This window comes from Megascapheus bottae, chromosome 15 (assembly GCF_031878675.1).
Source record: "Megascapheus bottae isolate mThoBot1 chromosome 15, mThoBot2.hap1, whole genome shotgun sequence".
Lineage (NCBI taxonomy): Eukaryota > Metazoa > Chordata > Mammalia > Rodentia > Geomyidae > Megascapheus > Megascapheus bottae.
The window spans coordinates 57,581,620-57,594,710 of record NC_143523.1 but is presented as its reverse complement, the minus strand read 5'-3'; the positions used below and the strand labels follow the sequence as shown (position 1 = coordinate 57,594,710).

General features: G+C 56.3%; 1 protein-coding gene across 1 annotated transcript in view; it reads left to right on the top strand.

The window, feature by feature from the left end:
• Positions 1 to 11,649, top strand: part of Rasgef1a (RasGEF domain family member 1A) — a 44,762-nt gene extending 33,113 nt beyond the window's left edge. The window contains exons 2-13 of the mRNA XM_090346778.1: positions 133 to 333; positions 3,245 to 3,367; positions 5,205 to 5,342; positions 6,197 to 6,418; positions 6,770 to 6,844; positions 7,445 to 7,537; positions 8,310 to 8,412; positions 8,488 to 8,567; positions 9,628 to 9,819; positions 10,665 to 10,788; positions 11,336 to 11,408; positions 11,524 to 11,649. Of these exons, the coding sequence (XP_090202904.1) occupies positions 139 to 333; positions 3,245 to 3,367; positions 5,205 to 5,342; positions 6,197 to 6,418; positions 6,770 to 6,844; positions 7,445 to 7,537; positions 8,310 to 8,412; positions 8,488 to 8,567; positions 9,628 to 9,819; positions 10,665 to 10,788; positions 11,336 to 11,408; positions 11,524 to 11,548 (1,443 nt within the window). The 5' untranslated portion in view covers positions 133 to 138 and the 3' untranslated portion in view covers positions 11,549 to 11,649. The remainder of the gene's footprint in view (positions 1 to 132; positions 334 to 3,244; positions 3,368 to 5,204; positions 5,343 to 6,196; positions 6,419 to 6,769; positions 6,845 to 7,444; positions 7,538 to 8,309; positions 8,413 to 8,487; positions 8,568 to 9,627; positions 9,820 to 10,664; positions 10,789 to 11,335; positions 11,409 to 11,523) is intronic.
• Positions 11,650 to 13,091: the final 1,442 nt, after the last annotated feature.

Here is a 13,091-nt window from a genome sequence, read left to right as displayed (position 1 = left end):
AGAACACAGCATGAGTCAGAGGGCAGCCACCCACCTGCCTGTGGTGGTTGTGGGATTTAGCGGGGCCTCTGTGGGATAAGCCATGGAATGGAGGTACGTATCGATAGCTCTCACTCTCGTTTTCCTCTCCAGGAAGCTATGCCCCAGACGTCTGTGGTCTTCTCCAGCATCCTTGGGCCCAGCTGTAGTGGACAGGCCAGCCCCAGCATGGGGGAGAGAGGAGGCGGGGCCAGCGGCCCTGGGGAACTCATCTTCCAAGATGGACGCCTCATCTCAGGCTCCCTGGAGGCCTTGATGGAGCATCTGGTCCCCACGGTGGACTACTACCCCGATGTGAGTGTCTGGGCCTGGTAAGAAGAACCAGGAAAGTGCCCTAGCTGCTTCTGGATGGGGCAGGCCTGCCTGGGGCCTGGGGAAGCTTCCCGAAGCCCAGTCCTGAGCAGAGAAGCTCGTCAGAAGGCAAAGGACACCACAGGCAACTGCCAGGGAGCAGGGTCCCTTGGCTGCCCCCTGCTGCTGCCCAGTCCTGGGGTGGAGTTGCATGGTGGCCGTGGCCTGCAACGCAGCGTGAAGGACTTGGACAAGAACCACTACTCTGGGCACCAGAGGCTCACACCTGGAGTCCTAGCTGCTCAGGAGGCTGAGATCTGAGGATGGAGGTTGAAAGCCAGCCAGGGCAGAAAGTCCTTGAAACTCTTATCTCCAGTGAACCATCAGAAAACCGGAAGTGGAGCTGTGGCTCAAGGAGTAGAGTGCTAAGCTTGAATGCTCAGGGACAGCTCCCAGCCAGGCCCAGAGTTCAAGCCTCACAACTGGAAGAAAAAAAAAAGTCAGAGCAAGCAGGAAAGTCTGAGAAACTTCTTTTAAATGTATTTATTTATTTATTTGCCAGTCTTGGGGCTTGAACTCAGGGCCTGAGCACTGTCCTTGGGTTTTCTCAAGGCTAGCACTCTACCACTTGAGCCTCAGCACCACTTCTGGCTTTTTTCTATGTATGTGGTACTGAGGAATCTATCCCGGCTCTTTGGTGCATGCTAGGCAAGCACTCTACCACTAGGCCAAACTCCCAGCACTGAGAAACTTTAATCTCTAATGAATCACCAAAAATCCAGACCTGGAGCTGTGGTTCTACGGGTGGAATGCTAGCCTCAAGTCAAAAAGCTAAGGGACAGCACCCAAGCTCAAGCCTGGGCACCGACTCTCTCTCTCTCTCTCTCTCTCTCTCTCTCTCTCTCTCTCTCTCTCTCTCTCTCTCTCTCTCTCTCTCACACACACACACACACACACACACACACACACACAGGAAGAATGAACAGTCACCCTTCAGATCATGGTTCACAGGTCTCCTAATAGCTGAGCAGGGCTCAGCTCACCTTCGCCACCTGGTGGCCACTTCCATGCTCTGCTACTTGTTATCCGCTCACCGGCCACCTTTGTCCGTCCTGTAACTCTGGCCAGAGCCCTGTCTCCCTCCTGGCCCTGGATGCACCTGTTGAGAGCCTGGAGGAGAGGCCTCAAGGCAGGACTGTGCCCTCCGCCCCTGGGCAGGCAGTGATCCTCTGCTCCAGCAAGAGAGAGACTTCCTTATTGTTTCCCTTTTCAATGTGAGGTGTTTTGTGCCAGCGCTGGGACTTGAGCTCAGGGCCAGTGTGCTTTCCTTTGGCTGTTTTGCTCGGGGCTGACGCTACCACTCGAGCCACAACTCCACTTCTGCCTATTTGCTGGTTAACTGGAGACTGTCTCACAGTCTTCTGCCCTGACTGGCTTTGAACCGGGACCCTCCGGTCTCAGCCTCCAGAGTTAGCTAGGCATGGCGGCTGGCACTTAGCTGAACCCCCTGATGACTGTCCCAGAGGAGTCTCAGCCCACTGTCACCTGCTGTCGTCCTTAGAACTGTTTCCTAGGGGGAAGGAAGTGGGCAGGCATTGAAGGCAGGGCAGGAAGCGGGCTGGGGTGAGGCCGGGTGACCCCATCTCTACTCCTCCCTGCGGGTAGGGCTGCACCACCCCGCTCCCTCCAGGGTGCCCCCATGGCGCCATGCCTGCGTGTCTGTCCTCACAGTCATCAGGGAGACCCTGGAACTCCCACCCTCCCGCTGGGATCCCCAACCCTGTCACCGAAATCTGCGGGGCAGGGAGGGGGGCCTCTGGCGGCCGGGCCTCCTCCACCCCGCCCAGGGCTGCGCCTCCCCAGCTGCAGGCCCCGACCGGCTGCCGGCCTGAACAAGGACACCCAGCCCTGGGGTCTGGTCAGCCCGGGTGGAGGGCCAGGCCTGCAGCAGCTCCGGGCGATGGGGTCAGACTGAGGGCTGAGGAAGGACCCGAGCACCTCCCGAGAGTCCCCCGCGCTCTTCCTCCGCACAGAGCCCGTCTTGGCCCCAAGCTGGGGTCTGTGAAGGTCCCCCCGGGAACCGGCCCCGTGGCAGCACCTTGGCCAGAGCTGTGTCCCCTCGGTCTTCCGGGCCACGGGGATCTCAGAGACTTGCTGGATGTGGGGTACAGGGCGCTGGGATAGGAAGTGGCGTCAGGGCCCGCAGCCAGTCAGAAATGGGCCAGGAAGGAGCCCACAACTAGTTCCTGAGAGCTGGGTCTTGGATGGAAAGGGTCTTGCTGACCAGATCCCTCCTATGCTGGCCAGGCCCCACTCCACTGGTCAGACCACGCCCATGCAGATCAGGCCCCACCCCTATTGGCCAGACCACGCCCACGCAGGCCAGGCCTCACCCACTGGCTAGACCACGCCCACACAGACCAGGCCCCACTCCATTGGTCAGACCACGCCCACTCAGGCCAGGCCCCACTCCATTGGTCAGACCACGCCCACTCAGGCCAGGCCCCACGCCTACTGGCCAGACCACGCCCATGCTGGCCAGGCCCCACCTCTATTGGCCAGGCCCTACCCCACTGGTCAGACCATGCTCATGCAGACAAGGCCCCACCCCTACTGATAGGCCACGCCCTTGCTGGCCGGGCCCTGCTCTTGATGACCAGGTCCAGCCTTTGCTGGCCAGGGGGCACCCTGGGTGAGGCAACAGACCCCTGGAGCCTCCATCATGGGTGGTCAGGGAGCGGAGGAGCTTCAGAGCAGGCTGTGGTAACTGAGGGGAAGCCCGGGGTGCAGCGGAGAGGAAACCCCGCGGTGAGGAAGGCCTGGATGCCCCTCGGGTGTTCCACAGGGATGCGGGGCAGGGTCCGGGCGAGTGCCGCCAGCCAGGCCTGACCAGGCCTTCTGCTCCTTTTTCCAGAGGACGTACATCTTCACGTTTCTGCTGAGTTCCAGGGTCTTCACGCCTCCCCGGGACCTGCTGGCCCGCGTGGGACAGATCTGCCTGGAGCAGAGGCAGCAGCTGGAGGCAGGCCCTGAGAAGGTAGGCCCCAGAGAGAGTTAAACTTACAGGTTTAGGGGGTCCAACCATTGGCCCCAAAGGTGAGAGCAGGGCAGGTGATGGAATGAGCAACCTCAGCTCATGGTGGATAGGAAGAAGAGAGAGGGAGACAGAGACAGACAGAGACAGAGACAGAGAGAGGTATTAAGGGATAAGACATTCCCAGGACCAAGTTCCTCTAGCCAGGTTCCACCAATTAAAGTTTCTAGAAACTTCCAAACTGGTAGCATCTGTTAAGGACCCTAAGCATTGAAAACACAGACCCATGGCAGGACATCTTGTATTCAGCTTTCCATGCCTAAATAGGAGGGATAGAGTTTTGTTTTGTCTTGTGCTTAAACTCAGGGCCTCAGGGTCTTGCTTAGCTTTTTTACTTGAGGCTGCCACGTTCCACGTCTGACTTTTTGGTGGTTAATTGTAAATAAGAATCTCAGCAACTTTCCTTCTGGGCTGGCTTTGAACTGGGATCCTCATGTCTCAGCCTCCTGAGGAGCTAGGATTACAGCTGTGAGCTCCTGGGCCTGGCGTGCCCTGTTTAATATTTGGGTTGCATCAGGTCAGGTCACTCTCCTGAGGCCTTGGGGCAGGTGCTCGGGGCCTGGCTCACATAAGCTCAGGGGCTGCTACAAGAAGCAGGTGGCAGGGCTGCTGGGGTCACAGCAGTGTGAGCCCCTGCTTTCTGGGCCTCCCTTCAGTGCCTCCTCAAAGTGGTTGGTGCCAGGGAGCTTGACCCAAGCACCCATCAACTACAGAGTCAGAGGGTTTGGTTTCCCAGGTGAAGCCGGCAGCTGACTCGGGCAGGGCTGTGGGGAGCTTGAGTTTGCAGGGCCTGGAGAGACTAGTATAGGAAGGAACTCACTGGGTCTTGAGGAGAGCTGTGGTGGACCTGAGGGGCTTCTGGCCTCTGGTTAGACCCGTGGATACTAAGGCTAAAGCCAGGAATCCTGTACCAGCTCTCCTTCCCTTCCTGGAGCCAAGGCCTTACAGGCAGGCATGCTGAGAGTGAGAAGCCTTGCCTCACTTGTCCCTCTGTCCTGTGCTGGAGGGCACTGTGCCCAGACAGGCTGTGTGTGCAGGTGGACCCAGGCCTCCTGGACACCGAGTGGCCTCTCCTGAGCACCACAGCCCTTCCCAGTTCTGGCCAATCTGCTTTTAACCAAGAAGGTTAAAGTCTTTCATTGAATGGAATTCTGCTTGGATTTCACTGTATGCTTTTGATGGGAAATATCTAATGATAGCAAGTGAAATTAGTTTTCTATAGAGATTTATTAGTATTCTTAATAATAATATAATAATAATTGTGATTTTATGCTGGAACTGGGACTCAGGAACTCACTCTCTTGCTTGGCTTTTTGTTGGTGGTGGTGGTAGTGGCATGGGACTTGAATTCTGGGCCTAGGCTCATTGTCCCTGAGCTCTTAGCTTAAGGCTCCCACCCTACCCATTGAGCCGCAGCACCACTTCTGGTTTTCCGGTGGTTAATTGGAGATAAGAGTCTCACAGACTTTAGTGCCTGGGCTGGCTTTGAACCATGATCCTCAGATTTCAGCCTCCTGAGTAGCTGGGATTACAGGTGTGAGCCACCACTGCCAAGCTCCATTATTATTATTGTTATTATTGAAATGAATTTAAGTGACAAAAAAGCCAATTTAAGGGAAGTAGGGAACAGTCAAGAGTCTCAAAGGTACACGGGTGTGTGTAGGGGGTGGGGGGGACAGGCCTAGCAAGGGCCTAGAGGTGGGGCCAGTTCTGAGGGAGAAGGGGCTGGAGCCCTTGGCCCTCTCTGAGCTGTGGCAGCTCACTTACTCTGTGGTTCCAGGCCAAGCTGAAGTCGTTCTCCGCCAAGATCGTACAGCTGCTGAAGGAGTGGACGGAGGCCTTCCCCTGTGACTTCCAGGACGAGAAGGCCATGGCCGAGCTGAAGGCCATCACTCACCGTGTCACCCAGTGCGATGAGGTGACTCCTCTCCCAGCCTGGGCCAGGCCCCCATGTGTGCGTGTCTGCATGTGTGCGCATGTGTGTGTGGAGGGAGGGGTGACTGCCTTCTGGAAGGTGGCCTCTACAGGGTAGCCTACAAGTGCAAGTCATTGTCATGACCCTGCCCTGGCCCCTGACACTCATATGCCTGGAGAGGGTCCCAAGAAGAGGGCATGAGGGCCTATCTACTCTTGCAGTGTGTGGGGGGAGACGGAAGGGGGTTGGTCCTGGGGTTTGAACTCGGGACCTGGGCACTCTCCCTGAGCTCAAGGCTAGGGCTCTACCACTTAAGCCACAGCTCCACTTCCAGCAGGGGGCTCGAGGTGGGGCCAGTTCTGAGGGAGAAGGGGCCTGATTGGATGGTGGTGGTGGTGAATTGGTGATAAGAATCTCCTGGACAGCCTGGTCTGGCTTTGACCTGGGATCCTCAGATCTCATGTGTGAGCCACCCGTTCCTGGCTCCTGCAGCCTCCTCCAGGCCTTCTGTGGAGACAGGAAGCTGGAGGAGCTTTGAGGCCCTTCTCCTCAGGCTGGACTGGTCAGGTCCTGTTCCTCGGGACCAGGCTCCCTCCCACCAGGGGAGAAGCCTCTGTGCATGCAGTGTCAGGGAGGCAGGGAGACGCAGCTCTGCAGGGTAGCTGGGAAGGCCAAGGCCCAGTCCTCATTCCCAGCAGCCCCCAGGAAGCCCCACCCTCCTCCAGATCCCAAGCTAGGAGGCAGGATTGGATGAGGGATGGGAGCTCAGACCAGGCCTGACCTGGCGGCCCGGCTCACCACCACGGAGCTGGTGAGCTTGCCATCTGTATCAACACCTCCATGGCCCCGCCCCACAGGAGAATGGCACAGTGAAGAAGGCCATTGCGCAGATGATTCAGAGCCTGCTGCTGTCCCTGGCTGCCCGGAACCAGTTACAGGAGCTTCTCGAGAAGCTCCGGCCCCCAACTATGGACAAAGGGCCCATCCTGAAAGCCAAGCCACCAGCTGTCCAAAAGGACATCCTGGGAGTGTGCAGTGATCCCCTGGTACTGGCCCAGCAACTGACTCACATCGAACTGGTCAGTGCTGTCCAGTGCCCTGTGCTGGGTCACGGGGGGCGGTGGCATGTCCCCTACTTCCTGGTCAGGACTGCAGGACCTGTGCCCCTGCCAGCCTACGTCGGCAGAGACCTGTCCAGCCTGTGCGATGGCTGCCACAGAGGAGCTGGCTCGCTGACAGGCCACTGTGTCTCAGGCCACAGTGGGGGGCTCTGTGCTGGGTGCTGGGTCTACGAGAACATGGCAGCCTGTGTAATGGACTGGGGCCCCACTGTCCTGCCAGAGCCCCGGGATGGGCCTGTGTCCCCAACAGGATTGCTGATGCCATGTGCCCCTGAAGTCCTGTCCCCTTTCTTGACTACCCCACCACAGGAGAGGGTCAGCAGCATCTATCCCGAAGACCTGATGCAGGTCATAAGCCACGTGGACTCCCTGGACAACCACAAGGTAAGTGATCTGAGCCCCGTGGAGGTCGGGACTGAGTGTGTCAGAGCCTGGCACTCACACTTTTTTTTTTTCTTTTTTTGTGGGTCATGGGGCTTGAACTCAGCCTGGGCACTGTCTCTGAGCTCTTCAGCTCAAGGCTACTGCCCTACCCTTGAGCCAAGCCCCACTTCCCATTTTCTAGAGGTTAATTGAAGATAAGAGTCTCAGGTCCTTTTGTGTCTGGGCTGGCTTTGAACTTTGATCCTCAGATCTCAGCCTCCTGAGTTGGTGTGAGTACAACCTCCTGAGGAGGTGTGAGTCACCACGCCCGGCCACTCACCCTTTTTGCGGGGTGGATGTGAGCCTCAGTTAGATATCCTGAGGCCTCCAGCGGGCTGGTCGTGGCTCCCGATGCATGTGCTCTGACCGTCCCGGGCTTGCTTTGAGATGTGGCTCATGCTAGGTAGAGGGTGGCCAGCGGCCTGGCTTCTCTGGGCAACCTAGGAATAAGTTGTGGTGACCCGGGCTGCAGTGGGCAGGCTCAGACACAGGGACTGACCTCCAGCCAGGGTCCCCTGTGCTCTGGGTGACCCGCTGTGTGGTCCTCACTCTCCCCTCCAGTGCCGAGGGGACATGACCAAGACCTACAGCCTGGAGGCCTATGACAACTGGTTCAACGGCCTGAGCATGCTGGTAGCCACTGAGGTGTGCCGGGTAAGCTGACGGTGGGGTGGGGGAGGGAGGTGCAGGGCGCACAGGCTGCTTTCTTCCCACCAAGCTCAGGCTCCTGCACCACCTGCCTGGAGTCACAGAGGAGGCTACAAGAAAATCCTAGTGACCCCATCCAAAATCCCAGTGCAGTGACTTTATCATCATCATCATCATCATCATCATCATCATCATCATCATCATCATCATCATTGCCAGCCTTACGGCTTGAACTCAGGGCCTGGGCACTGTCCTTGGGCTTTCTCAAGGCTAGCACTCTACCACTTGAGCCACAATGCTACTTCCAGCTTTTTTTTTCTGTGTATGTGCTACCGAGGAATTGAACCCAGGGCTTCATGCATGCTAGGCAAACACTCTTACCACTAGGCCACACTCGGGGCCCGCGGCTCTGCTTCTGTAGTGGTTCACTGGCACAGAGTCTCATGGACTTTCTCCCCCCAGACTAGCCTCATGCAGCCTCTTGAGTAGCTAAGGTAGCTAAGCCTGAGCTAGCAGCATCTGGCTAGTGATTTCCTCATGGCCACAGGAGGCTTCTCCCATGCCTGGCCTGGCCTTGCCAGCCTTCATGGATCTTGCCAGTCCCCACAAGGAGATGTCAGTAGTGGGGTGTGTGTCTGGGCCTTGCCCTGTCTCAGCTCAGCCTCAGATCTCTTAGGCCGGGGAGCAAATCCCTAAAGTCCTCCCTGCCTTGCTGTCAGTGGTCTCAGCCCCCGTGGCCCCCTTGGTGGCTCCATGATGAAAGCACTGCCCTCCCCAGGTGGTGAAGAAGAAACACCGTACCCGCATGCTGGAGTTCTTCATTGACGTGGCCCGCGAATGCTTCAACATTGGCAACTTCAACTCCACCATGGCGATTATCTGTGAGTGTGTCTGGGCACAGGTGGGCCTCCCCCACCACCTCCCTGTGCCCTGAGCCCTGCCCACTGTCCCTACAGCTGGCATGAACCTCAGTCCAGTGGCACGGCTGAAGAAAACATGGTCCAAAGTCAAGACGGCCAAGTTCGATGTCTTAGAGGTACATGGCGCCCGAGCCCCTTCCATCCTGCATGGGTGTGTGTTGGGGGGGGTGCCACAGCAATGTGGGCTTCCCTACCCAGGCAGGCTTCAAACTGGGATCCCCGATCTCAGCTCCCTGAGTAGTTGAGATTATGGACATGAGCGTCCAGTGCTTAGATTTGTTTTCTTTCGTATTCTTCCTTCCCTTTTTTTTTGGGGGGGCGGTGGGAGGTGTTTCAGTCATGGGACTTGAACTGTGGGCCTGGGCGCTTTCCCTGAGCTCTTTAGCTCAAAGCTATTGCTCTATGGCTTCAGCCACAGCACCACTTCTGGTTTTCTGGTGGTTAATTGGAGATAAGAGTCTCACAGACTTTCCTGCCTGGCTTTGAACCGTGATCCTTACATCTCAGCCTCCTGAGTAGCTAGGATTACAGGTGTGAGCCACAGCGCCTAGCTTCTCCCCCCTACTTTCTTTCAAGTCACTTTTTGTCTTGTGGAGTCAGTCTGGGAGGTGTCATATATGCAGATTTTAGAGAAGGGAGGTCACACCTGGCACAGCAAAGCTAGGATTCTCTTCCTCTCCCTTCCCCTCCCTCTCCTTTCCCCTCCCTCTCCCTTTCCCTCCCTCTTTCTCTCCTTCCCTCCCTCCCTCCTTCTCTCCTTCCCTTTTTCTTTCTTGGTGCCCATCCTAGGACTTGAACACAGGGCCTGGGTACTGTTCCTGAGCTTTTTTGACTCAAGGCTAGCACTCTACCACTTGAGCCACAGCTTCCTTCTAGCTTCCTTTGGAAGTTCAGTGGAGATTAGGGTCTCATAGACTTTCTTGCTGAGGCTGGCTTTGAACTGTGGTCTTCAGATTTTAGTTAGGATTACAGGTGTGAGTGGTTCACGGTTTTCCTGAGGCTGCAGGGCTCCTTGGGTACCTTGAGTCTTCCTCTCCTCCTTGGGGATCTCCTCTCTCCTCCAACCTGGGCCTCCCGGGAAACAGCACATTCTCCATCCTGCCTGGGTCTCTGCAGGGTGTGTGGGTGTCTTGCACAAGGCTGGGGGGGTTCACCCTGTCTTCCCCGTGTCCTTAGCACCACATGGACCCATCTAGCAATTTCTGCAATTACCGCACAGCCCTGCAGGGGGCCACGCAGCGATCCCAGACGGCTAACAGCAGCCGGGAGAAGATTGTCATTCCTGTGTTCAACCTCTTCGTCAAGGATATCTATTTTCTGCACAAAATCCACACCAACCATCTGCCCAACGGGCACATAAACTTCAAGGTGAGCGCTGCTCGGGCACCTGGCCACACAGCAATCGTATGTGCCCCACCACACAGCGCCAGGACCTATCTTCGAAAGGGCTTGCAGGTCTGGATGCATCCAGTGGGGCTGGGGGGAACGGCCAGGCGACTGGCTGTGCAGCCTTGGCCCCCTCCTTCTGGGGGGTGGGTGGATAGCCTGGTCACAAAGCTTATCCCACAATCCCAGGTCTGATCCCCACCAAAGAGACAGAGAAGGGGCCACTGGAAGGCTTTAGGCATGAGGGGACAGGGGCATAGACTAGAGAGTGGCCATCCTAAATGGAAATTAGTTTCCATTTAGAAACGAGCAAGGAGCCTGCCTGGTGGGCTATGGAGGACAAGGCTAGTAGAAGGACAGAGACAACAGGCAGTGGGTGCTGGCTCACGGAAGGGGCTGCTGGGGGTTCCTCAGGCCCAAGGAGTGAGACCAGGCTTGTTCTGTTAATATTGCTGGGTGCAGCTGAAGAGTGGCTCAGGGCACAGCGTACCCCCCCAACCCCGGCCTCTGCATAGGGGAGGCACTGGTCTGTTTCAGCCTCATGGCCCGGGGAAGGGGTAGGACAGGAGGTAGCAGTCTGGGATCATAATCTATGTCCTTTCCTGATTGTGTGTGTGTGTGTGTGTGTGTGCGTGTGTGTGTGTGTGTGTGTGTGTGTGTGTGTGTGTGTGTGTATGCCAGTCTTGGTGCTTGAACTCCAGGCCTGGGTACTGTCCTTGAGCTTTCCACTCTTACCACTTAATCCTCACAACTCCATCAATGGCTTTTTAACTGGAGATAAGAAAGTCGGAGTGACAAGTGACACCATTTTGCTGGTCCTCTTTCAGAAATTTTGGGAGATCTCCAGACAGATCCATGAGTTCATGACATGGACGCAGGTGGAGTGTCCCTTTGAGAAAGACAAGAAGATTCAGAGTTACCTGCTCACAGCACCCATCTACAGCGAGGAAGGTGAGGGTCTCACCCACTCATGCTGCTCTGGGGGGGTCATGTGATTATTAGCCCCAATTCTTCCCCCACTCAGGGGCTCCTTTGGCCCACACAACGTGCATGAGGTGGGGGTAATGGATGATGTGAAAAGACGGAAGGCAAGCCCTGCATGGTGGCTCACACCCATAATCCCAACTACTCAGGAAACTGAGATCTGAAGATCATGGTTCAAAGCCAGCCTGGGCAGGAAAGTCCATGAGACTCTTCTATCCACCAAAAAGCAGCAAGCAGAGGTGTAGCTTCAAATGACAGAGCACTAGCCTGGAGCACAGCAGCTCAGGGACAGTGCCTAAGCCCTGACTTCAAGTTCTAGGCTGCACACACACACACACACACACACACACACGCACGCACGCACACACACTCCCCTGGCTGGCAGCCTGGGGCCTTCTGTACTCCATCCCGTACGTGGAGGCTGCTGTCTGCTGGCCAGTGGCTGGCTGGCAGGCTGCGGCAGGTGCAGTCCTGTCTGCCCAGTGGTGTCCTCAGGGCCTTTTCTGCTCCTCAGCTCTCTTCGTGGCCTCCTTTGAAAGCGAAGGTCCGGAGAACCACATGGAGAAGGACAACTGGAAGGCCCTCAGGTAGGCAGCCTGGGGAGGAACTTCGGGCGGAGGGGCAGGGTGGATCTTCTGACTGGGGGTCTGAGCCTATGGGAGGTGGGGCTGACCTCAGCCCTTCCCCACCCCCACCCCCCAGGACCACTCTCCTTAACAGAGCCTGAGGAGACAGCCTGCAGATGCCCAATGAAGCAGCTGAGTTTGCATCTTTTTTTTTTTTTCCCTTTCTTTTTCTTGGTGCCAGACCTGGGGCTTGAACTCAGGGCCTGGCATGCTCCCTTAAGCTTTGTCACTCAAGGTTGGCGCGCTACCATTTGAGCCACACCTCCATGCCAGCTTTTTGCTGGTTCATTGGAGGTAAGAGTTCAGATTTGTCTGCCCAGGGCTGGCTTTGAATGGGGATCCTCAGATCTCAGCCTCCTGAGTGGCTAGGGTTACAGCCACGGCACCCGGCTGTCTGTATCTTGACTGATCTGGATGGAGATGAAGAGACCTCACCGGCTGGGGTCTATTTTGTACATAACTTTTCTGAAGAAGAAGAAGAAAACTGGTAATTATTTCATGCATCCACCTTTGGCACTTAATGAAAGCTTTTGTTGTTGTTGTTGTTTATTTATTTTCAATACCAGGGCGGGGCCCTGCTTTGGGAAGGGGCGGGGAAAGATTGTCATGGGAGATGATATCCATGATGACATCTTATTCTAATGAAATGTAGATTTTTATTTTCTACTTTTGATTATTAACATCTTCTGAAAAAATATTTAAAAAAAAATTAACCAACCAAAACCAACATGAGCCCTGCCTGCTCGGACGCCTTTCCAGCCAGTCAGTGTCTGTCATGTCGGGGTTAGTGCCTTAGAAGGTACTGGGGGGGTCCGGCCTTCCTGCTCTGCCTGGGTCCACAAGGCACCTACTGTTTACAGTCTGGGCTGCCAGGTTTCCCTGGGAAGGACTGAGCAGCCAGGGGCGCCTCGTGTGTACATTTCTGGAAGGGGACTTTTGGGTATGGGGCTTATCAAAGTTTACATTTTCATTTTCCTTTATCAGGGATTTCTGGGGTCTGGGAGGGGTGGGGGGAGGCCGGGAACATGTGTTCTGTGAGAGGGTACGGCTGGCAAATTGTACTTCAAATGAGAGACATGGTGGGTGACTCTAGGGCGGTATAGCATCTGGAGTTTTCTGAGCCCAGCTGGAGATGGAGAGGAACACTGAGCCAGGCCAGAAACCAGGGGCTCAGGACAGGGGCGGGGGAGGGGGTGAGTGTGAGGAGATCCCCTCTTCTGCCTCTATTGAGGGTCACCTCGGATTCAGCCAGGCTGGCACTGCTGGAACCCTTTTAGATGAAACTGCCCCAAACTCTATTTTCCATGCCTGCTGTGAACTCTGGGCAAGCATGGCCCTGTTTCAGAAAGCCAGTGTCCACACCGTCTCCCTTCCAGGAACTCCTCCCCGTCCCCTCCACCCCTCCAGAGGCCTGGCTTTGGGTGAGGGCCATCTGTCAGGATCCCCCTGAGCTGTGAGGCCTGGCCAGTGTCCCAATTCCCAGAATGTCCAGGGAGAGCTTGGATGGGAGGGGCCAGGCCTTAGGAGAGGGCAGAGGGCTGGGGTCACCCTCAGCCTGGGAAACTGAATAGTTAACACTGTATTGTCACAGTGGGCTGGCACTTTGCAGATACTCTAACTAGTGCGGATTGAATATTGATAGTA